Genomic DNA, 24,090 nt, shown 5'->3' on the forward strand with positions numbered 1-24,090 from the left:
CACACTAAACATGGAATATTTAACATACAGTTTAAAAAACAAAACCCACATCTTCTTAGAGACCTGGAATATTTTTACGGACCTACTATTATCCATTGTATTCATACTGACCATTTATGTCCTGTTATTTTACCTCAGTTTTAATTTGCTATCAGAAACTGGATTTGTTGATGTATATGTTTTCAGATATGTATACTCTGATGCTGCTTAATGTAGAATATTTCCATTGTTTTGATAGTTGTGCTATATTGTAAATTGATAAATAAAAATAAAATAAAAAAATACACACAAATGTAATTTACGTATTTTAGTTTGTCGAGAGATTTAAAGTGGCATTCTTGAATAGTGTGCATGATGCATCGTACTATGATAGTGAAGCAGTGAGTTACACACCCCAGAGCTGTGTGTGTGTGTGTGTGTGTGTGTGTGTGTGTGTGTGTGTGTGTGTGTGTGTGTGTGTGTGTGTGTGTGTGTGTGTGTGTGTGTGTGTGTGTGTGTGTGTGTGTGTGTGTGTGTGTGTGTGTGTGTGTGTGTGTCTCGCTCCCTGCAGGCGGTGTGCAGTCACGTGACCTCGGCCCACAGCAGAGATGTGCAGTGGAAGGCCAGTGAGACGCTGGTTCAGCAGATGCAGGCGCGCATGCGAGGGTTTCTCCTGCGACAGAAGCTAACGGAGCGTCTGCACTTCCTCAACACACACATTCCTGCCGTCATCATCATACAGGTGAGACTCACCTGACCCTCAACACACACACTCCTGCCGTCATCACCATACAGGTGAGACTCACCTGACCCTCAACACACACACTCCTGCCGTCATCACCATACAGGTGAGACTCACCTGACCCTCAACACACACACTCCTGCCGTCATCACCATACAGGTGAGACCCACCTGACCCTCAACACACACACACTCCTGCCGTCATCACCATACAGGTGAGACCCACCTGACCCTCAACACACACACTCCTGCCATCATCACCATACAGGTGAGACCCACCTGACCCTCAACACACACACTCCTGCCGTCATCACCATACAGGTGAGACCCACCTGACCCTCAACACACACACTCCTGCCGTCATCACCATACAGGTGAGACCCACCTGACCCTCAACACACACACACTCCTGCCATCATCACCATACAGGTGAGACCCACCTGACCCTCAACACACACACACTCCTGCCATCATCACCATACAGGTGAGACCCACCTGACCCTCAACACACACACTCCTGCCGTCATCACCATACAGGTGAGACCCACCTGACCCTCAACACACACATTCCTGCCATCATCACCATACAGGTGAGACCCACCTGACCCTCAACACACACACACTCCTGCCGTCATCACCATACAGGTGAGACCCACCTGACCCTCAACACACACACTCCTGCCGTCATCACCATACAGGTGAGACCCACCTGACCCTCAACACACACACTCCTGCCGTCATCACCATACAGGTGAGACCCACCTGACCCTCAACACACACTCCTGCCGTCATCACCATACAGGTGAGACCCACCTGACCCTCAACACACACACACTCCTGCCGTCATCACCATACAGGTGAGACCCACCTGACCCTCAACACACACACACTCCTGCCGTCATCACCATACAGGTGAGACCCACCTGACCCTCAACACACACACTCCTGCCGTCATCACCATACAGGTGAGACCCACCTGACCCTCAACACACACACTCCTGCCGTCATCACCATACAGGTGAGACCCACCTGACCCTCAACACACACATTCCTGCCGTCATCACCATACAGGTGAGACCCACCTGACCCTCAACACACACACTCCTGCCGTCATCACCATACAGGTGAGACCCACCTGACCCTCAACACACACATTCCTGCCATCATCACCATACAGGTGAGACCCACCTGACCCTCAACACACACATTCCTGCCGTCATCACCATACAGGTGAGACCCACCTGACCCTCAACACACACATTCCTGCCGTCATCACCATACAGGTGAGACCCACCTGACCCTCAACACACACACTCCTCCCATCATCACCATACAGGTGAGACCCACCTGACTCTCAACACACACACTCCTCCCATCATCACCATACAGGTGAGACTCACCTGACCCTCAACACACACACTCCTCCCATCATCACCATACAGGTGAGACCCACCTGACCCTCAACACACACACACTCCTGCCATCATCACCATACAGGTGAGACCCACCTGACCCTCAACACACACACACTCCTGCCATCATCACCATACAGGTGAGACCCACCTGACCCTCAACACACACACACTCCTGCCGTCATCACCATACAGGTGAGACCCACCTGACCCTCAACACACACACTCCTGCCGTCATCACCATACAGGTGAGACCCACCTGACCCTCAACACACACATTCCTGCCATCATCACCATACAGGTGAGACCCACCTGACCCTCAACACACACACTCCTGCCGTCATCACCATACAGGTGAGACCCACCTGACCCTCAACACACACACTCCTGCCGTCATCACCATACAGGTGAGACCCACCTGACCCTCAACACACACATTCCTGCCGTCATCACCATACAGGTGAGACCCACCTGACCCTCAACACACACACTCCTGCCGTCATCACCATACAGGTGAGACCCACCTGACCCTCAACACACACACTCCTGCCGTCATCACCATACAGGTGAGACTCACCTGACCCTCAACACACACACTCCTGCCATCATCACCATACAGGTGAGACCCACCTGACCCTCAACACACACACACTCCTGCCGTCATCACCATACAGGTGAGACCCACCTGACCCTCAACATCTCCACATGCTGTTCATGGGAGAACCAGTGTGCTAATCTACATGTTTAGACTTGATGATTAGACTAGACTGATGTAACCTCATCCTTCCCTCAGGCAATTTTGACCCGGTATTTACTTTGTTTTGTTGAAAAAATTAAAACAAGTCCAAGACTTTTGCTGCACTTAAACCACGAATACACACAATTTTTTTTTAATGGATTCAAGGAGTTTTGTGGTTGAAATTTAAACCACAAAATATGTGGTTAAATATTTTATATTATATTTATTACTCATAAAGCATATCTAATTAATTGACACTATGAATCTTGAACAATTTAACAATTTATTAAAAGTTTACATAAAATTACATGTTTACGGCTCAATGAAATACTTTTAAGTATTTAAAAAAAAAAACTTTTTAATTATGAAAAACATAATTAATTGTATTCATAAAAACAACAAAAAATAATTTCTATGATCCCCCCCCCCCCAGAAATTCTGTGTTGTGTATTTTAATTGTTCTGATAATCATTATATAGTCTTAATTATTGTGAGATTAAAAAAAACTTGTGAGAAATTGAGAACTTAAGAATTGTCTTTTTTTATGACTTTTTACATACATTAAAAAAGTTTTAAGTAATGTACTTTTATTTTTAATTGGTTAATAATAAGTTAGCTCAAATGTGTGAAACTTTAGCTCAAACTTTCCTGGCTTACCATATTTGATGCCAAATTAAATCTAATCTTTAATTTTGGGTGAACAACGCACGATACATAGTGTCTCAGTTTTGAAACATTGTTGCACCTGTAATGATTTATGATACTTTGTGTCATCAGTCTCACTGGAGGAGATACAGACAGCAGAGAGAATACCGGCGCAGACTGCAGTATCTGTACCAGAACTGGAGAGCCGTCCTCAAGGTAAAGCGCGCGCGTCTGTGCGTGTGTGTGTGTGTGTGTGTGTGCGTGTGCGTGTGTGTGTGGACTCACGTGTGACTCTCTGTGCTCTCAGATCCAGGCCGCAGTGAAGATGTGGCTCGCCCGCAGGAACTATCTCGCCCGGCTCGCTTACTTCAGGAGACATGTGAGGGTCACGCATGCGTCCGGCATCATGATGATGAGTGTGTGTGTGTGTGTTCATCTGTGTGTTTATTTATCCGTCAGGTTGGAGCTATAATCCGGATCCAGGCGTTCTTCAGAGCCAGCAGAGCCCGCGAGGAGTATCGCCTCCTGGGTCAGTCACTGATGATGAACTTCACAATCACTATATTTGATAGTACCGTTCAAGTGTTTGTGACCAGGGTTTGACATGAACACCCCCCGAATGCGAGTAAAAATCAACCGTGGCGAGTAACGCTGTCAAATCACTGGCTAATTTGGCGTGTTACTGATTATGTTTACTCACTTTGCTGGAGAAGTTCAAGTATGACAAATCTGCACAAATACTCGTGAGTCATCATATATATTAAATTCAGTGTATTGCGCAGAATCTGCTCATATCTGGCGCACTTGAACACACTCGTCACTACGCTACACATAACAGCGCTTGTTCGTTTGCACTGAAGCAATAGCGAAGATTAAAAACATCTGGTTTGCAGTTCACTCGAGCGCGCCGCCGCTGGCCGTGGTGTGTAAGTTCGCGCACCTGCTGGAGTGTGGAGACGCTGACATCCGTCAGGAGGCGGAGCTGCTGAGGCTCAGGGAGGAGGTGGTGAGGTCCATCCGGGCCAACAGACAGCAGGAGCACGACCTGGACCTCATGGACCTGAAGATCGGCCTGCTGGTCCGGAACCGGGTCACGCTACAGGTCAGACAACCAGCGGAGACACGACGGCTCTGTTCATCTGTCTCTCCCTCTCTCTCTGTCTGACTGTCTCTGTGTGTCTGTAGGAGGTGGTGTCTCACTGTAAGAAGCTCACGAAGAAGAATAAGGAGCAGCTGAGTGACATGATGGCTCTGGACAAACACAAGGGCCTGAAAGCTCTCAGTAAAGAGAAGAGAGACAAACTTGAGGCCTATCAGCACCTGTTCTACCTGCTGCAGGTACACACACACACACACACACACACACACACACACACACACACACACACACACACACACACACACAGAGACACCCTAACCTGACCGAACCTACCCATCACACAAAACCTTCTGTGCTTTTTTTCCTTTTTCTCTCTGTGTGTGTGTGTGTGTGTGTGTGTGTAGACCCAGCCGCTGTATCTGGCTCAGCTGATCTTCCTGATGCCTCAGAATAAAAGCACCAGCTTCATGGAGACGGTGATCTTCACTCTCTTCAACTACGGCTCCGACTGCAGGGAGGCTTTCCTTCTGCTGCAACTCTTCACTGCCGCGCTACGCCACGAGATCAGGTACGAGAACACACACACACGCGCGTGCAAATAAGCGAACATCACATTAATCATTCCTTTAGTGAATTGATCTGCATTGGAATTTGATTTATTTCCATCAGTCATTAATTTAATCAATCAAACATGTTAATTGGTGTGCAGTGTGAAGGTGGACCGTCCGCAAGAAGTGGTCACCGGAAACCCCACCGTCATCAAGATGCTGGTGAGTTTCTACCGTCACGCTCGCGGTCAGAACGCGCTGAAGGACGTCTTGGGTCCGGCGATCAGAGAGGTTCTGCAGGACCGGGCCCTCAACATCCGAACCGACCCCGTGGAGATCTACAAGAGCTGGGTCAACCAGACCGAGAGCCAGACCGGCCAGAAGAGGTCCGTGAGAACGCTATAGGAACACTGTAAAAAATGTTATGTGCTACTTACTCAGAAAAATTATGGTAACAATATTACACGTGATATTTTTGAATGAATGAATGAATAAATTTATTCTTTTTTTCTTCTTTAGAACATGATCATTAATAACAAAACATATTTTAACAGTAGTTTTTGAGTAGTTTTTAAAGGTGCAGTGTGTAAGTTTTAGCGGCATCTAGTGGTGAGGTTGTGAATTGCAATCAATAGAACACATTCCTGTATGAGAGAGTTCTTATGAGATCTTATAAATATTACATTAAGATATTTAAATTAAGATATTTTTTGCTAAGTGTGATTTTGTATATGTACATTTCTGAAATACATAGCTGTGTGTGTGTGTTTTAGTTGTTTACCATATGAGGTGAGCGTCGAGGAGGCCTTGAGTCACTCGGAGGTCCAGCAGAGGTTAAACATCTCCATCACAAACCTGAAGAACCTCACGGAGCGCGTGTTACACGCCATCACCAGCAACACACACAAACTACCGTAAGTGTGTCATGCCTACACACATATATACACTCCTGGTCTAGTTAGAGATGTTTATGAAACAGTGAGTCTCTTCTGGTCAGAAATACAGTAGAAAATTGTGAAATATTGTTATGATTTACAACAGCAGTTTTCTATGTGAATATATAGTGAAGTGTAATTTATTCCTGTGATCAAAGCTGAATTGTCATTGTGACTGTTAGAATACAATATTACCTGCAAAGAATTAATGCAAACTGACCACAATCGATTTCAGTAATTATGCACAAAAAAATTACAGGTAATTAAATTCTTACTGTTACTAATGCTAATTTCATACCGATTATTGATTGACAATTTAAAAAAAAAAAGTTGCAGTAAATTTTGGGCTGCATAAAAGTTCTGTCAATTCTTGATGGGACTGAATATTAGATGATGATAACGGTTTTGTTGTTTTAAATTTGTTTTTTTTAGGGCTGATTTTATATCTTAAGTGTGTGTGTGCATGTGTGTGTGTGTGTGTGCGTGCGTGTGTGTGTGTGCGTGTGTGTCTTAAACAGGTATGGTTTGCGCTACACTGCTAAGGTTTTGAGAGACGCCCTGCAGGAGAAGTTTCCTCAGGCCAGTGAGGACGAGCTGTACAAGGTACATTTCTCAAACCTCAGATTGTCATATTATGTATAATTCCTAAAAATATAAAGTCTTTATTTTTTTAAATGAATCATTTCTACAAATAAATGCTTTTGATCATAAAATATGTATTATGTGTGTATACACATCTTTTTAATATAAAGATTTAAGATTTTTAGTAAAGAAAATTAAATATGTATTTCTAAAAACAAAATGAAAAGATGATTGTGTGTGTGATCAGATCGTGGGTAACCTCATCTACTATCGCTACATGAACCCTGCTGTCGTGGCTCCTGACGGGTTTGATGTTGTGGAGTTCGGCGCCGGTTCTGCTCTTCTTCCGGGTCAGCGCCGGACTCTGGGTTCCATCGCTCGCATCCTTCAACACAGCGCAGCGCTCAAACACTTCAGCGGGGACTCGGCTCACCTGCACGCACTCAACCAGTACATCTCTCACACACACACACGCTTCAGGTGAGTGCGCACTCTCAACCAGTACATCACACACACTCACACGCTCTCAACCAGTACATCACACTCACTCACACACGCTCTCAACCAGTACATCACACTCACTCACGCACGCTCTCAACCAGTACATCACACTCACTCACACACGCTCTCAACCAGTACATCACACACACTCACGCACGCTCTCAACCAGTACATCACACTCACTCACACACGCTCTCAACCAGTACATCACACACACTCACGCACGCTCTCAACCAGTACATCACACACACTCACGCACGCTCTCAACCAGTACATCACACTCACTCACACACGCTCTCAACCAGTACATCACACACACACACTCACGCACGCTCTCAACCAGTACATCACACACACACACTCACGCACGCTCTCAACCAGTACATCACACACACACACTCACGCACGCTCTCAACCAGTACATCACACTCACTCACACACGCTCTCAACCAGTACATCACACTCACTCACGCACGCTCTCAACCAGTACATCACACTCACTCACACACGCTCTCAACCAGTACATCACACACACTCACGCACGCTCTCAACCAGTACATCACACACACACACTCACGCACGCTCTCAACCAGTACATCACACTCACTCACACACGCTCTCAACCAGTACATCACACACACTCACGCACGCTCTCAACCAGTACATCACACTCACTCACACACGCTCTCAACCAGTACATCACACACACTCACGCACGCTCTCAACCAGTACATCACACTCACTCACGCACACACTTCAGGTGAGTGCACGCTCTCAACCAGTACATCACACACACTCACACGCTTCAGGTGAGTGCGAGACATAGGGGTCGGGATTCGAATATTTGTGATAAAATTAATTTCTACACACTTCCTGTCTCATCTCTCGGTTCTCTACACACTTCCTTTCACTTCCCGTCTCATCTCTCTGTTCTCTACACACTTCCCGTCTCATCTCTCTGTTCTCTACACACTTCCTGTCTCATCTCTCGGTTCTCTACACACTTCCTGTCTCATCTCTCGGTTCTCTACACACTTCCTTTCACTTCCCGTCTCATCTCTCGGTTCTCTACACACTTCCTTTCACTTCCCGTCTCATCTCTCTGTTCTCTACGCACTTCCCGTCTCATCTCTCTGTTCTCTACACACTTCCCGTCTCATCTCTCTGTTCTCTACACACTTCCTGTCTCATCTCTCGGTTCTCTACACACTTCCTGTCTCATCTCTCTGTTCTCTACGCACTTCCCCTCTCGGTTCTCTACACACTTCCTGTCTCATCTCTCGGTTCTCTACACACTTCCTGTCTCATCTCTCTGTTCTCTACGCACTTCCCCTCTCGGTTCTCTACGCACTTCCCCTCTCGGTTCTCTACGCACTTCCCGTCTCATCTCTCGGTTCTCTACACACTTCCTGTCTCATCTCTCTGTTCTCTATGCACTTCCCATCTCATCTCTCTGTTCTCTGTGCACTTCCCGTCTCATCTCTCGGTTCTCTACGCACTTCCCGTCTCATCTCTCTGTTCTCTGTGCACTTCCCGTCTCATCTCTCTGTTCTCTGTGCACTTCCCGTCTCATCTCTCGGTTCTCTACGCACTTCCCGTCTCATCTCTCTGTTCTCTACGCACTTCCCGTCTCATCTCTCTGTTCTCTGCGCACTTCCCGTCTCATCTCTCTGTTCTCTACACACTTCCCGTCTCATCTCTCGGTTCTCTACACACTTCCTGTCTCATCTCTCTGTTCTCTACGCACTTCCCATCTCATCTCTCTGTTCTCTACGCACTTCCCGTCTCATCTCTCGGTTCTCTACGCACTTCCCGTCTCATCTCTCTGTTCTCTACGCACTTCCCCTCTCGGTTCTCTACGCACTTCCCCTCTCGGTTCTCTACGCACTTCCCGTCTCATCTCTCGGTTCTCTACACACTTCCTGTCTCATCTCTCTGTTCTCTACGCACTTCCCATCTCATCTCTCTGTTCTCTGTGCACTTCCCGTCTCATCTCTCGGTTCTCTACGCACTTCCCGTCTCATCTCTCGGTTCTCTGTGCACTTCCCGTCTCATCTCTCTGTGCACTTCCCGTCTCATCTCTCTGTTCTCTGTGCACTTCCCGTCTCATCTCTCGGTTCTCTACGCACTTCCCGTCTCATCTCTCTGTTCTCTACGCACTTCCCGTCTCATCTCTCTGTTCTCTGCGCACTTCCCGTCTCATCTCTCTGTTCTCTACACACTTCCTGTCTCATCTCTCGGTTCTCTACACACTTCCTGTCTCATCTCTCTGTTCTCTACGCACTTCCCATCTCATCTCTCTGTTCTCTACGCACTTCCCGTCTCATCTCTCGGTTCTCTACGCACTTCCCGTCTCATCTCTCTGTTCTCTACGCACTTCCCCTCTCGGTTCTCTACGCACTTCCCCTCTCGGTTCTCTACGCACTTCCCGTCTCATCTCTCGGTTCTCTACACACTTCCTGTCTCATCTCTCTGTTCTCTACGCACTTCCCATCTCATCTCTCTGTTCTCTGCGCACTTCCCGTCTCATCTCTCGGTTCTCTACGCACTTCCCGTCTCATCTCTCTGTTCTCTACACACTTCCCGTCTCATCTCTCGGTTCTCTACACACTTCCTGTCTCATCTCTCTGTTCTCTACGCACTTCCCATCTCATCTCTCTGTTCTCTACGCACTTCCCGTCTCATCTCTCGGTTCTCTACGCACTTCCCGTCTCATCTCTCTGTTCTCTACGCACTTCCCCTCTCGGTTCTCTACGCACTTCCCCTCTCGGTTCTCTACGCACTTCCCGTCTCATCTCTCGGTTCTCTACACACTTCCTGTCTCATCTCTCTGTTCTCTACGCACTTCCCATCTCATCTCTCTGTTCTCTGTGCACTTCCCGTCTCATCTCTCGGTTCTCTACGCACTTCCCGTCTCATCTCTCGGTTCTCTGTGCACTTCCCGTCTCATCTCTCTGTGCACTTCCCGTCTCATCTCTCTGTTCTCTGTGCACTTCCCGTCTCATCTCTCGGTTCTCTACGCACTTCCCGTCTCATCTCTCTGTTCTCTACGCACTTCCCGTCTCATCTCTCTGTTCTCTGCGCACTTCCCGTCTCATCTCTCTGTTCTCTACACACTTCCTGTCTCATCTCTCGGTTCTCTACACACTTCCTGTCTCATCTCTCTGTTCTCTACGCACTTCCCATCTCATCTCTCTGTTCTCTACGCACTTCCCGTCTCATCTCTCGGTTCTCTACGCACTTCCCGTCTCATCTCTCTGTTCTCTACGCACTTCCCCTCTCGGTTCTCTACGCACTTCCCCTCTCGGTTCTCTACGCACTTCCCGTCTCATCTCTCGGTTCTCTACACACTTCCTGTCTCATCTCTCTGTTCTCTACGCACTTCCCATCTCATCTCTCTGTTCTCTGCGCACTTCCCGTCTCATCTCTCGGTTCTCTACGCACTTCCTGTCTCATCTCTCTGTTCTCTACGCACTTCCCCTCTCGGTTCTCTACGCACTTCCCGTCTCATCTCTCTGTTCTCTGCGCACTTCCCCTCTCGGTTCTCTACACACTTCCTGTCTCATCTCTCTGTTCTCTACGCACTTCCCGTCTCATCTCTCGGTTCTCTACACACTTCCTGTCTCATCTCTCGGTTCTCTACACACTTCCTGTCTCATCTCTCTGTTCTCTACGCACTTCCCGTCTCATCTCTCTGTTCTCTGCGCACTTCCCCTCTCGGTTCTCTACGCACTTCCCGTCTCATCTCTCGGTTCTCTGTGCACTTCCCGTCTCATCTCTCGGTTCTCTGCATACTCGGTTCTCTGCGCACTTCCCCTCTCGGTTCTCTGCGCACTTCCCATCTCATCTCTCGGTTCTCTGCATACTCGGTTCTCTACGCACTTCCCTTCTCGGTTCTCTGCGCACTTCCCATCTCATCTCTCGGTTTTCTACGCACTTCCCGTCTCATCTCTCGGTTCTCTGCACACTTCCCGTCTCATCTCTCGGTTCTCTGCGCACTTCCCATCTCATCTCTCGGTTCTCTACGCACTTCCCGTCTCATCTCTCGGTTCTGTGCGCACTTCCCGTCTCATCTCTCTGTTCTCTACGCACTTCCCGTCTCATCTCTCGGTTCTCTGCGCACTTCCCGTCTCATCTCTCGGTTCTCTGCTTACTTCCCTTCCCGTCTCATCTCTCGGTTCTCTGCGCACTTCCCATCTCATCTCTCGGTTCTCTACGCACTTCCCGTCTCATCTCTCGGTACTCTGCATACTCGGTTCTCTACACACTTCCCGTCTCATCTCTCGGTTCTCTGCGCACTTCCCGTCTCATCTCTCGGTTCTCTGCACACTTCCCGTCTCATCTCTTGGTTCTATGCATACTCGGTTCTCTACACACTTCCTGTCTTATCTCTCGGTTCTATGCATACTCGGTTCTCTACACACTTCCTGTCTCATCTCTCTGTTCTCTGCGCACTTCCCGTCTCATCTCTCGGTTCTCTGCGCACTTCCTGTCTCATCTCTCGGTTCTCTGCATACTCGGTTCTCTACACACTTCCTGTCTCATCTCTCTGTTCTCTGCGCACTTCCCGTCTCATCTCTCGGTACTCTGCATACTCGGTTCTCTACACACTTCCCGTCTCATCTCTCGGTTCTCTGCGCACTTCCCGTCTCATCTCTCGGTTCTATGCATACTCGGTTCTCTACACACTTCCTGTCTTATCTCTCGGTTCTATGCATACTCGGTTCTCTACACACTTCCTGTCTCATCTCTCTGTTCTCTGCGCACTTCCCGTCTCATCTCTCGGTTCTCTGCGCACTTCCCGTCTCATCTCTCGGTTCTCTGCGCACTTCCCGTCTCATCTCTCGGTTCTCTGCGCACTTCCCGTCTCATCTCTCGGTTCTATGCATACTCGGTTCTCTACACACTTCCTGTCTTATCTCTCGGTTCTATGCATACTTCCCGTCTCATCTCTCGGTTCTCTGCGCACTTCCCGTCTCATCTCTCGGTTCTCTGCGCACTTCCCGTCTCATCTCTCGGTTCTCTGCGCACTTCCCGTCTCATCTCTCGGTTCTATGCATACTCGGTTCTCTACACACTTCCTGTCTTATCTCTCGGTTCTATGCATACTCGGTTCTCTACACACTTCCTGTCTCATCTCTCGGTTCTCTGCGCACTTCCCGTCTCATCTCTTGGTTCTATGCATACTCGGTTCTCTACACACTTCCTGTCTTATCTCTCGGTTCTATGCATACTCGGTTCTCTACACACTTCCTGTCTCATCTCTCTGTTCTCTGCGCACTTCCCGTCTCATCTCTCGGTTCTCTGCGCACTTCCTGTCTCATCTCTCGGTTCTCTGCATACTCGGTTCTCTACACACTTCCTGTCTCATCTCTCTGTTCTCTGCGCACTTCCCGTCTCATCTCTCGGTTCTCTGCGCACTTCCCGTCTCATCTCTCGGTTCTATGCGTACTTGGTTCTCTACACACTTCCTGTCTCATCTCTCGGTACTCTGCATACTCGGTTCTCTACACACTTCCTGTCTCATCTCTCTGTTCTCTGCGCACTTCCCGTCTCATCTCTCGGTTCTCTGCGCACTTCCCGTCTCATCTCTCGGTTCTCTGCACACTTCCCGTCTCATCTCTCGGTTCTATGTGCACTTCCCGTCTCATCTCTCGGTTCTATGCATACTCGGTTCTCTACACACTTCCTGTCTCATCTCTCGGTTCTCTACACACTTCCTGTCTCATCTCTCAGTTCTCTACACACTTCCCGTCTCATCTCTCGGTTCTCTGCGCACTTCCCGTCTCATCTCTCGGTTCTCTGCACACTTCCTGTCTCATCTCTCGGTTCTCTACACACTTCCCGTCTCATCTCTCGGTTCTCTGTGCACTTCCCGTCTCATCTCTCGGTTCTATGTATACTTGGTTCTCTACACACTTCCCGTCTCATCTCTCGGTTCTCTGTGCACTTCCCGTCTCATCTCTCGGTTCTCTACACACTTCCCGTCTCATCTCTCGGTTCTATGTATACTTGGTTCTCTACACACTTCCTGTCTTATCTCTCGGTTCTCTGTGCACTTCCCGTCTCATCTCTCGGTTCTATGCATACTCGGTTCTCTACACACTTCCTGTCTCATCTCTCGGTTCTCTACACACTTCCTGTCTCATCTCTCGGTTCTCTCCTGTAACAGGAAGTTCCTGCGCGCGGTGTGTGACGTGCCTGAGCCGGAGGAACGTTTCAATATCGATGAATATTCAGAGACGCTGATCCTCAACAGACCCGTGATCTACATCTCCATCAGTGAACTCATCAACACACACAGAGTCAGTGCCAAACATTACATCACAATTATGCTCGATAATGATATTTCACGGTATACATGTGTTATATAAACCTGATTAAAAAATTATCAAAAAAGGATGATAATTTACATAGTAATAGTCTTGTATTTAAGTAGCCATGAACTCCGTAATAAAACAGCTTTATAAATCAATATTACTGTTGACTTGAAAGTCTAATCTGGACATCCTCTCTGAAATAATGTATAAATATTATAATTATAATATTAGTAATTATATAATATATATTTTTATTGCATAATTCATTTGAATTATAAAAAAAACAATAGTGTTGCCTAAAATAATCAATTTATTAATGATTTATTTATTTATTACAAACTGAAAATATCATTTAACTCAAAATATCGAGTAATGATTAATTAATCGATTGAAATGTACTTGATAATCACCACTCAAATATTGAGTTGTACATAAACATTTTAATTGCACATAAGGCAGTTTTATGTTAACTGTTCCAGATTTAATTATTTCTACTCTAATTTGTTATTGAAATATAAACATTAACAATAAAATGCACCGATTTATTCAGACATACATTCAATAATGAAGTTAGCAGGTTAAGTAAAAGATATAATGAACTTATAATATAGTGCATAGATTTCTGCTCTTATGAATGAATGAGGCATTTATATAGCGCTTTCATATGTGCTACTGTACACCCAGAGCGCTTCACAATCATATCAGGGGATCTCTCCTCAACACCACCAGTGTGCAACACACACACACACACACACACACACACCAGCTACAGGTGGAGAGGAGAGAGAGTGATCGAGCCAATTCAGTGTATGGGGATCATTAGGAGGCCATGATTGGCAAGGGCTGATGGAGGGAATTTAAAAAAGAAAAAATGAACGAAATAAATATTTTTCAGTCAAATAGTCATTTGTTTGTGAAATCAGGGTTTTTTTCTCACTGTGGTCACATGACCATGTTTAATTCTGTGCAATTAGTCATCCTGGAAATAAAATGGTTATGCAATTTTATAAATTCCACTGTTGTGATTGTGCACACAGTCTGCTGGTGCTCTCTCCTCATGAAGCGTGTGTGTGTGTGTGTGTGTGTGTGTGTGTGTGTGTGTGTGTGTGTCTCTCTCTCAGCTGCTGTTGGAGCATCAGGACTGTCTGTGTCCCGATCCCTCAGACCCTCTTCAGCAGCTTCTGCAGGATCTGGGATCAGTGCCGTCGCTGCAGGATCTCATCGGTAAGTCATACAGATCAAAGCCCAGTGAGCTCCCTACCTAGATAGAGTTCTGAGGGCCCTTCAGTTCTGATCTGTGTGTGTGTGTGTGTGTGTGTGTGTGTGTGTGTGTGTGTGTGTGTGTGCAGGTGAGGGGCAGCTCAACCCCACTGATCCAAATGTGGAGCAGCCTTTGGCCAAGATGGAGGTTTCTCTGACGCTCACCAGCAAGTTTGACGTGTTCACGAGCTCTGATGACCGGTCTGATGCGCGGGGGATTCTGCTGAGGTGGGCGGAGTCTGTCGGGTGATGTGTGTGTCTGATGATGATGATGATGATGATGTCATTTCCTGTCTGGTTGTTCTTCAGCACGAAGCAGCTGATCATCGATGTGATCAGAACGCAGCCCGGTGACACACTCAGTGAGGTGCTCCAAGTCTCCGCCTCCAGAGATCAGGTACACATAGAAAAACCTAAAAATGCAAAAAATTCAAACTAAAAATGCTAAAACTTTACCAAAAAAATATTTTATAATGTCTACATGTGTATCTGAATTTAAGGAATGTGCTTAAATTACCATTTATTTATTAATCAAAGCTAGTAATTTAAAGGTAAATAAAATAAAAAACGAAGTATAATTTTAGGGCTTCGGGTCATGTTGACCCGTGAAGGAAAGATGAGGGTTAAGTGTTATCAGGGCTGATAAAGTCTTCATTAACTTTGTATAAACCGTGTGTGTGTGTGTGTGTGTGTGTGTGTGTGTGTTCAGGAGGTGCAGCACGGCTGGATGATGCACCAGCGCGCTCAGAGAGACATCAGAACTCCAGAGAAGATGAAGAGGAACCAGTCGCTGGTGTCCGACGGCAGCCTGACTCTGGAGGAGAAGAAGAGGAAGATCCTGAGGAACCTGAGGAGACTGGAGGCCATCGGGACCCTGCGCCCCCCCGACACACACACACACATGCTGCAGCTCATCGCCAAGGTGAGTGTGTGTGTGCTGACCAAAGCGTGCCGCACAAGTCCTGAAAGCAGGGTTCCCACGGGTTCTTGAAAGTGCTTGAATTTATTTTGTGCGAGAGGTTTTGTGGAAAAAGTCTGTATTCTTCCGCCGGGTCCGCTAATGTGTTACTTCACACACACTTCAGGCCTCCGCGCACTAGCTTGCTTGATTTACGCTAGTTACGCGTTGTGTTAAGTGTTTCCCGCGTGAGGTACTTTGTGTTGTACGTTGCCATGACGTTCATGCGCGCACGAATCTACTATGATGGAACCTCAACACTTCTCACACACACACACACACACACACACACACAGATAGGCTGTTACACGAGCCTGAGCTCGTCTCAATACAGCCCATGCAAACCTTAATATCAGATCATTCTAGAATAGTTTAGGAGGATGTTCTGAATACTCTTCAGTTTTAGGCTAAACAGAAATACGACAATAGAATCTCGGATCTCTGTCATATGGCCAAAAATAAATGCAAAAAGCAAAAAACTTGTGTTAGACACATGAAATCTGTAACGATGTTTCTTACAAGGAGACACGATGTAACCTTGCGCTCACTTGAAGTGTGTTCCACATGAAGTCCTTGAGTTTGAGGGTATTGGACCTGGAAAGTCCTTGGATGTGAAGGGAACCCTGTGAAAGCGAAGCCATAAAGTACAGCTCATAAGCCCCGCCCTCTCCATGAAGTGGAGACGTGATTACACTTCAAATACTTTTTTCCCAAAGATGTTTTGTCATTTTAGGTAGTTTTTATCTCTCTGATGTAAGTTTAAGTGTTCGTTTTTTTAAATAAGTTTGTGTTAGTTATTTGATGCTATGAAATGGGAATGTGACGTCATGATTGACAGCTGTGATTGACAGCTTCTGAGTAAAGTATCACTGAGGCACAAATGGACTTTTTTGGGGGATTTTCAGGAGGAGATTAGAGCTTTAACTTTAATTTCTACATTTCCATAACTTGTACTGCAGTAAACCGTTCTAACGGTTTCTGTGTGTGTGTGTGTGTGTGTGTGTGTGTGTGTGTTAATGAGGGGCGGGACCTTGATATCGCCATCAAGATGTCAGTGCCATATTAGGACTTTGGCGGCTTCACTTTTCACCAATGATACAGGAAGTCCGTCGTCCATCTTTGTTTACAGTCTCTGGTGCTGACTGTGTGTGTGTTTGTGTAGGACATCCGTCACCAGCGTGTGTATCGTCAGAGGCGTCAGGCGGAGCTGGTGAAACTCAGACAGACTCTGCACAGTCTTCAGTGCAAGAGCTCCTTCCACTCGGAGCAGGTCGATTACTACAGCCAGTACATCAACACCTGTCTACACAACCTCACCGCCAGGTACACACTCTCTCACTCACTCTCTCACACACTCTCTCACACACTCACACTCTCTCTCTCTCTCTCTCTCTCTCTCTCTCTCTCTCTCTCTCTCTCTCTCTCTCTCTCTCTCTCTCTCTCTCTCTCACACTCACTCACACTCTCTCACTCACTCACACACTCACTCACTCACTCACTCTCACACTCACTCACTCTCTCTCTCTCACACTCTCTCACTCACTCACTCACTCACTCACACACTGATTCATATTAGAGTGATTTCTAAAGGATCATGTGACACTGAAGACTGGAGTAATGATGCTTCTCTCTCTCTCTCTCTCTCTCTCTCTCTCTCTCAGTAAAATCAACGGGAAGAAAGCGTGTGATAATAAAGGGAAGAAGAAGCAGTCGACACTCACTTACACAGCGGCTCGTCTGCATGAGAAAGGAGTTCTGCTGGAGATCGAAGACCTTCCTGTCACACAGTATGACACACACTCACACACTCTCTCACACACACACACACACACACACACACACACACACACACACACACACACACACACACTTACACACACACACACACACACACACACACACTCACTCACTCACTCACTTACACTCACTCACTCACTCACACACACACTCACACACTCACTCGCAATCGCATACACACTCACTCACTCACTTACACACACACACACTCACTCACTCACTCACTCACACACACACACACACTCACTCACTCACTCACTCACTCACTCACTTACACACACACACACTCACTCACTCACTCACTTACACACACTCACTCACTCACTTACACACACTCACTCACTCACTCACTTACACACACACACACTCACTCACTCACTTACACACACACACACTCACTTACACACACACACTCACTCGCATACACACTCACTCACTCACTTACACACACACACTCACACACTCACTCGCATACACTCACTCACTTACACACACTCACTCACTTACACTCACTCACTCACTCACTCACTCACTCACTCACTCACTCACTCACTCACTCACTCACTCACTCACTCACTCACTCACTCACTCACTCACTCACTCACTCACTCACTCACTCACTCACTCACAGCATTATTAAACAGATCCGCTGCTGCATGTCGATACACTGCTCCAGTCGCCATCAAACACTCTGACCTCATCAATGATTAAGTAAGCAAATGAGTTGTGTGTGTGTGTGTGTGTGTGTGTGTGCAGGTTCAAGAACGTGATCTTTGACATCATTCCCGCTGAGGAGGACGGGGCGTTCCTGGTAAAGGCTCGTTTCATGGGTGTGGACATGGAGAGATTCCCTCTCAAGTATCAGGTGACGTGTGTGTGTGTGTGTGTGTGTTGATGTGCATCTCACAGATGCTTAATAGTGTTTGAGGATGAAACATGAGAAATAATCTGTGTGTGTGTGTGTGTGTGTGTGTGTGTGTGTGTGTGTGTGTGTGTGCAGGATCTGCTGCAGCTTCAGTATGAGCAAGTCTCCGTGATGAAGATGTTCGATAAAGCCAAAGTCAACGTCAATCTGCTCATCTTCCTTCTCAACAAGAAATTCTTCAAAAAGTGAAGTGTTGTCGCGCGTTCAGTCCTGTGACGTTCACGAGTGCTTTTACTTGCTCTAACGTTAATATTGCTAATATGTTACAGAAACACGACTCGTTCCCAGAGCTAAACCGATAAAACCGACTCTGATATAATCAAGACACTCTCGTACACTACTTATATATTCATGTATTAATCACTGGCAAACAAAAGGAGCCTTTACTTTATTAGAATCACAGAAGTATATTTCAGTTCATTCACACACACATTATATCGATTCATGTCTGTGTGTGTGTGTGAAGACTAGTACACTAGTTATCCAGCTGCTCTTTTAAACCCTGTTTTAGTGAAAGCGTCTCAAACTAATAATTCTGTGTAAATATTTGCTGTCATTCTCTGTTTTTCTCTTCGGAAATATCTTTGTATTCCTTTTCTCTTCTTCACGTCTGTTTTTATGTCATTTATAACACTTGTGCTTTTCATGCTGTTTTTATTCAGAATTAAAGACTTTACATGAATAGAAGTGTCCGTCTCATTGTGCACATTAAGCTCATGGTGTAATATTTAATATTTCATACACTGGCTGCTCTTTAAAAAGCTCTTTGGTCTGATTCACATGTTTGTTTCCCTGAAATATTTCTTTTAAAAGCCTACAGAAATATTGTGACTTGAATATTGAACTACAAAGCTTTCATATTTCTCTGACGCGGGTCTCTCTGCGAGTCTAATAATTCTGTTGGTTTCAGGAGGATCTAGGACTGATGGATCAGGCGCAGTGATTTCTGTTTTTCTGTCTCATAGGGTTATTATAGTTCACTTAAACCAAAACCATAGAAAACATTTGTATTACTTGAAATAAAATAAACGTCAACTGAAATAAAATATGCGAAAACTTAAACATTTTATTTCAGCTAGCTGCTTAATTTTTTCTCTTCATCAGTTCCAGCTTTTGTAAATAAATATTTAAATGACATGCTGAACGTCCAAAATCCAAATGTTTTATATGTGTGATCTTTGACTTTTGTCATCTTTATCAGCGGACGTGAATCCTCGACTTAACAGCAAAAAATTAACCAAGAAACAGCTATTTTATTGTTGGACTTATCAAATTTTATTCAAATAAATGTAATTTTTAAGGGGACTTTTATTTGTCTTTTCTATAGTTAAAATAAAGTTAAAGCAGAATAACTTCTCCCATGTGCCAGTGAAACTCAGGTTAAATTGTTGCTTTAAGTAAATTAAGTTCATGCTGGTGATTCTCATATTATATGTTCTTATAAATTTCATATAATAACATTTCTCATAAATATATTTTTATAATAATTCAAATTTTTTTATTGTTCAACAGTCAAAACTTCAGAGTACATCACCACATTGTTCAGTAATCACCTTTGCAATGACACATTCAGCCACTAGTCTCCATCAGTGGAAGACAACCGAAACAAAAGCACATGGAGATTAAAGCTACACTGTAATTTAAGTTGATTCTTTGCAAAAAAACACTGTGTTCTTTCAAAATGATATGTATTCATTAATGTGTAATTACTTATACCAACTAATCAAGCATTCTCGTGAGCGTAGAATCTGCCATTTAGAATACATACGAGCGAGTCGCTCGAATGGCGGCAGCCATGTTGCGCATCCATCTTGAAAATACATTAGCCAAAGAGGGACAAACCTGGAAATTCAAGCTTCGCCTTTCGCGTTTTGACACTCAGTGGTGCCGTGACGAATGCGAGGGGGAGATTACTCGCGACTGCTGGTGTCGTGCCGAATTTTGACTCCTGCCAAATTATTACCCCCCTAGTATTGGTAGGTTTAGGATTAGTTGTGGGGGTGGGGTTAGGATTAGGGGTGGGGTTAGGATTAGGCAATCGGTACTGACTTCAACGAGGGGGCTAATAATTTGGCAGGGGGTCAAAATTCGGCACAACACCGGCAGGTTTGAAATAATACGGCCTGTATATATGTATATATACGGATGTACGGAATGTATATAACTACAAACGCCCTCGGAATGGGAGGGGCTAGAAAGTAATATTCAGTTCAGTAATCATAAATAATTTCACCGCTAGATGGGAGAAAATCTCACACAGTGTAGCTTTAAGCAATTGTTGAGCAGTCATATTCATGTGCACCATTTTTATATGCTGCCAGAAATTATCCCATGTTTTTTTCATTTCTCCCATTCTTTATTATGCATTCTCGCCGACATGCTTTCATATGAAGCAATTTCAATCATCCCATCAATCCAGTCTGTCAGGTCTGGGGTTTTGGGGCATTTCCAGCCCTGGCTGCTGTAATACAACCACTCCTAATAAGGGTACATGTATTCCTGCTATGCTGGATATCACTGGTTGATCTCTAAGGCATAGTCGTGGTTCCACCGGTAAATTAGACCCATCCACTCTTCCAGCACTCAATGGGTGAACTAAAGAACATTCCCAAATCATATGTACAGTAAATAAGTACCCTCTTCTTCACTACATTTCCAGATATCCTGATCCTGTGAAGCCTAGATGGTGTATAATAATATCTATGTGAATTCATTTCTCGTATGTTGTACCCACATTAGATAAAATGTACAGCCAGTCATTATCATCCATATTAATCCTCAAATCCTTCTGCCATATTGTTTTCAGGTTATTACAGGTTATTACAGGTGTCTGCAGTCTGAGCTTCACTGAAGATAGGCATAAACAGGGTCATCATCATTTGCATTACATTTGTTCTTTACACAGTGTCTAATCTGCAGATACTTGTCCTTGGCCCCCAATAACATTTCTCAGAAATATTGATAAAACAAAAATAGATTTTCTTGTATCACGCTGGTTTTTACTGTCTGTACATTTTAAATAGGGGGTAAATCAAGGAAAAACAAGGTAACATTCAAAACTTTTAAAATTGTGTGCATTCTCTCATTTAATAAGTCACTGATCAGATACAATATGGTTTTAATAGAAAAATATGAAGTTATGACTGTTTTATAAGCTTACATTCCACCATGTCGGACCCGGAAATTATCAGCTTTATTTATACAGCGCTTTTTACAATACTGAGTTTACAGAGATAACATCAGGGAAATAATGCAAGAGAGTTTGTTTCCAGAAGAAAATGGCGTCACAGTCCAGCTTAAGGAAGTTCAGTGATGCAAAAGGTGTGTATAGCATAGTTTGCTTTAATGCAGTTTTAATATGTGGTGTTTTTGTAAACCTACTTAGGCATATTTTTGGACATTTTTGTACCCAGAGTGAGCTAAACCTGTTTTGGGCACATTCATTTGTGTAAAAAAGTATGTTACAAGTTTATGACCAGCTGTACAGCCTTGTGTGACGGGTCTCTGCGCGCTGACAAATAGCCTATTGATAAAAATATATATTTCTTACATGATGCTGGTTTTTAATGTAGTTATTGTAACATTTTAAATAGCAAAATAAATAATTAATTTTGGGAAATTTAACAAAAGGGAGTAAATGAAGTAATAGTAAAAACATGGTAGAATTTAAAAAAACTGTACAGATTTTGCGCATTAATGAGAACTTGGGTCATTCCACGGAATTGGTGCCTTTTGTGTCCCTGAGAAATAATGAGACGTAGAATTACTATAACAACAAATACATTTGTGATTTAAAACCATAATAGTACTATGTATTATTTCCTTAATATTACATTAAATTAAAGTCATTTATATATTATTTTAAATAATTAAAATTGCATTTATGCTGATAAGGGTAAGGTTTTTGGCCTGTCCCTCCCTGTGATTGTTCTTTTTCAGCAGGACTTTTAATTTGCAAATTGAAGGCAAAATTATACAAAAATCACATTTTCATATTGTTCTTAGTGTCACTGTTAAGCAATGTTTTGGCATAAATATACATTATTTTTAATCAAATATAAACCATTTTATCGGTGTCCCCTGATTTCATGTCATGCCTGTTACCCTCACCAAAAAACCCTTGTAAAATAATGGTACATTCCTGTGACATCACTTCCAGGAAGTTACATCATCTCTCAATCATTATTCCAACAGTTAAAACACAAGAAAAGTTTCTCTCTCTCTTCTATAATACTCTATTTTGATGATTTATTAGGTATAACTGAGGTGGGGACATCATGCAATGTCAAAACTGTTACTGATTTTTAAAGTATAAATTTAAACAATTATTTATTTAACTTAATGTAAGCAATATCTACAAGTAATATCCTTTCAAAGTGTACAACATGTGCTTTTGTGGCCTTGCCCTAATAGATAGCAATTAGCAAATTAGCTTGAATTTGTCAAACCTGTTACTGTCAGGCCTGTTACTTTTGTATAGTAACGGGTATAGTAACAGGTTTTGACATGTGGGGTAACAGGGATGACATAGATTAGGTGTCACCTTAGCCACACTGTTTTTAAAGTTTATCTGTGTAAATTGCTAACATTTTTAAAGGTCATCCTGGGTGTTTTATTGAGCTAATGCCTATATCATTCAGAGTTGGTATTGCTGGTGCATCTGGTTACCAATAAGGTAGTCAAATTTTTACCATTTTGCCTTTTGGTAAAATGTTGGCTCCTTTTATGTGTTGGTTGTTGTTGTTGTTGTTGTTTGGTTTTAATACTTCCAGTTGGTTTTAACATGTTAATGACCAGGAAAAGATAATTAGTCTCAATAAAACAATTTTTTTCCATAACTCATTGTCAATTCATCCATGTAAGTGCGATTACAAACAATAGCAGTAAGGTGACTGCAGACCCTCACCCCAATCTTGTAATGTTCAAGAAAGTGAAACCAAACGTTAGCATCTGTTTTCAGATGATCATAGAAAGACCAAGATCTGATTATCTTCCTTGCCTAATAATTGAACCAGATCAGTATATTTTAAGTTCTGTGAGGGGACATACCGTACTCACACAGACAAACAGATGGACGCATGGGTCTAATTACAATACCCTTAAATCTTTAGATCTCATAGTAATGTAATGTGCTTCACTAATACAACTATCAAGTAATACAATTTAAAAAAGTAAAACTTTACAAAATTATGTAAACAAATATGTGCAGTGTACGCTGAAGAATGTCTGTCCTGTCATCCCTGTTACTCTGGGTCAGTCCTGTTACTATGATGTCAATCCTGTTACTGTCATTAATTTCATAAAAAATATAAAAATTATATTTGAAATGGCCTTCCAAGTTTTTCCATTGTAACCATATCTATATTGTATTTTTGACAAAGCCCTTCTTTTAATATCTCTCTTGTAAAAATATATATTTTTCTTAATTGACATGTGATCACCCTCCATAATTTGTATGTTCTTGGTCATCTGAATGACAAATATAAGATTGAAAAAAAAAATCTAAATTTTGAAACAATTCCAGTAAAAAGAGGGACTAAAATACTGCTCATATATGTGAAAACTATAACATATTTCTAATTAAAACTATAGTACATAGTAACACATGTGTCTGTAACAGGCATGACAAAAATATCAAACCGTGAGGTA

The 24,090-nt window shown here is 44.0% G+C and overlaps 1 protein-coding gene across 2 annotated transcripts in view; it reads left to right on the top strand.

Moving 5' to 3' along the window:
• Nucleotides 1-19,126, top strand: part of iqgap3 (IQ motif containing GTPase activating protein 3) — a 37,588-nt gene extending 18,462 nt beyond the window's left edge. For both annotated transcript variants that reach the window (XM_079893835.1, XM_079893834.1), the window contains 20 exons: nucleotides 551-721; nucleotides 3,649-3,732; nucleotides 3,824-3,895; nucleotides 3,976-4,045; nucleotides 4,410-4,618; nucleotides 4,702-4,854; nucleotides 5,020-5,183; nucleotides 5,325-5,549; nucleotides 5,937-6,077; nucleotides 6,617-6,701; nucleotides 6,928-7,160; nucleotides 13,354-13,486; nucleotides 14,623-14,725; nucleotides 14,851-14,989; nucleotides 15,071-15,158; nucleotides 15,471-15,683; nucleotides 16,882-17,042; nucleotides 17,381-17,506; nucleotides 18,273-18,381; nucleotides 18,517-19,126. In XM_079893835.1, the coding sequence (XP_079749961.1) occupies nucleotides 551-721; nucleotides 3,649-3,732; nucleotides 3,824-3,895; nucleotides 3,976-4,045; nucleotides 4,410-4,618; nucleotides 4,702-4,854; nucleotides 5,020-5,183; nucleotides 5,325-5,549; nucleotides 5,937-6,077; nucleotides 6,617-6,701; nucleotides 6,928-7,160; nucleotides 13,354-13,486; nucleotides 14,623-14,725; nucleotides 14,851-14,989; nucleotides 15,071-15,158; nucleotides 15,471-15,683; nucleotides 16,882-17,042; nucleotides 17,381-17,506; nucleotides 18,273-18,381; nucleotides 18,517-18,630 (2,793 nt within the window). In that variant the 3' untranslated portion in view covers nucleotides 18,631-19,126. The remainder of the gene's footprint in view (nucleotides 1-550; nucleotides 722-3,648; nucleotides 3,733-3,823; nucleotides 3,896-3,975; nucleotides 4,046-4,409; nucleotides 4,619-4,701; nucleotides 4,855-5,019; nucleotides 5,184-5,324; nucleotides 5,550-5,936; nucleotides 6,078-6,616; nucleotides 6,702-6,927; nucleotides 7,161-13,353; nucleotides 13,487-14,622; nucleotides 14,726-14,850; nucleotides 14,990-15,070; nucleotides 15,159-15,470; nucleotides 15,684-16,881; nucleotides 17,043-17,380; nucleotides 17,507-18,272; nucleotides 18,382-18,516) is intronic.
• The last annotated feature ends 4,964 nt before the right edge of the window (nucleotides 19,127-24,090 follow it).

This window comes from Squalius cephalus (genome assembly GCF_949319135.1).
Source record: "Squalius cephalus genome assembly, chromosome: 15".
Lineage (NCBI taxonomy): Eukaryota > Metazoa > Chordata > Actinopteri > Cypriniformes > Leuciscidae > Squalius > Squalius cephalus.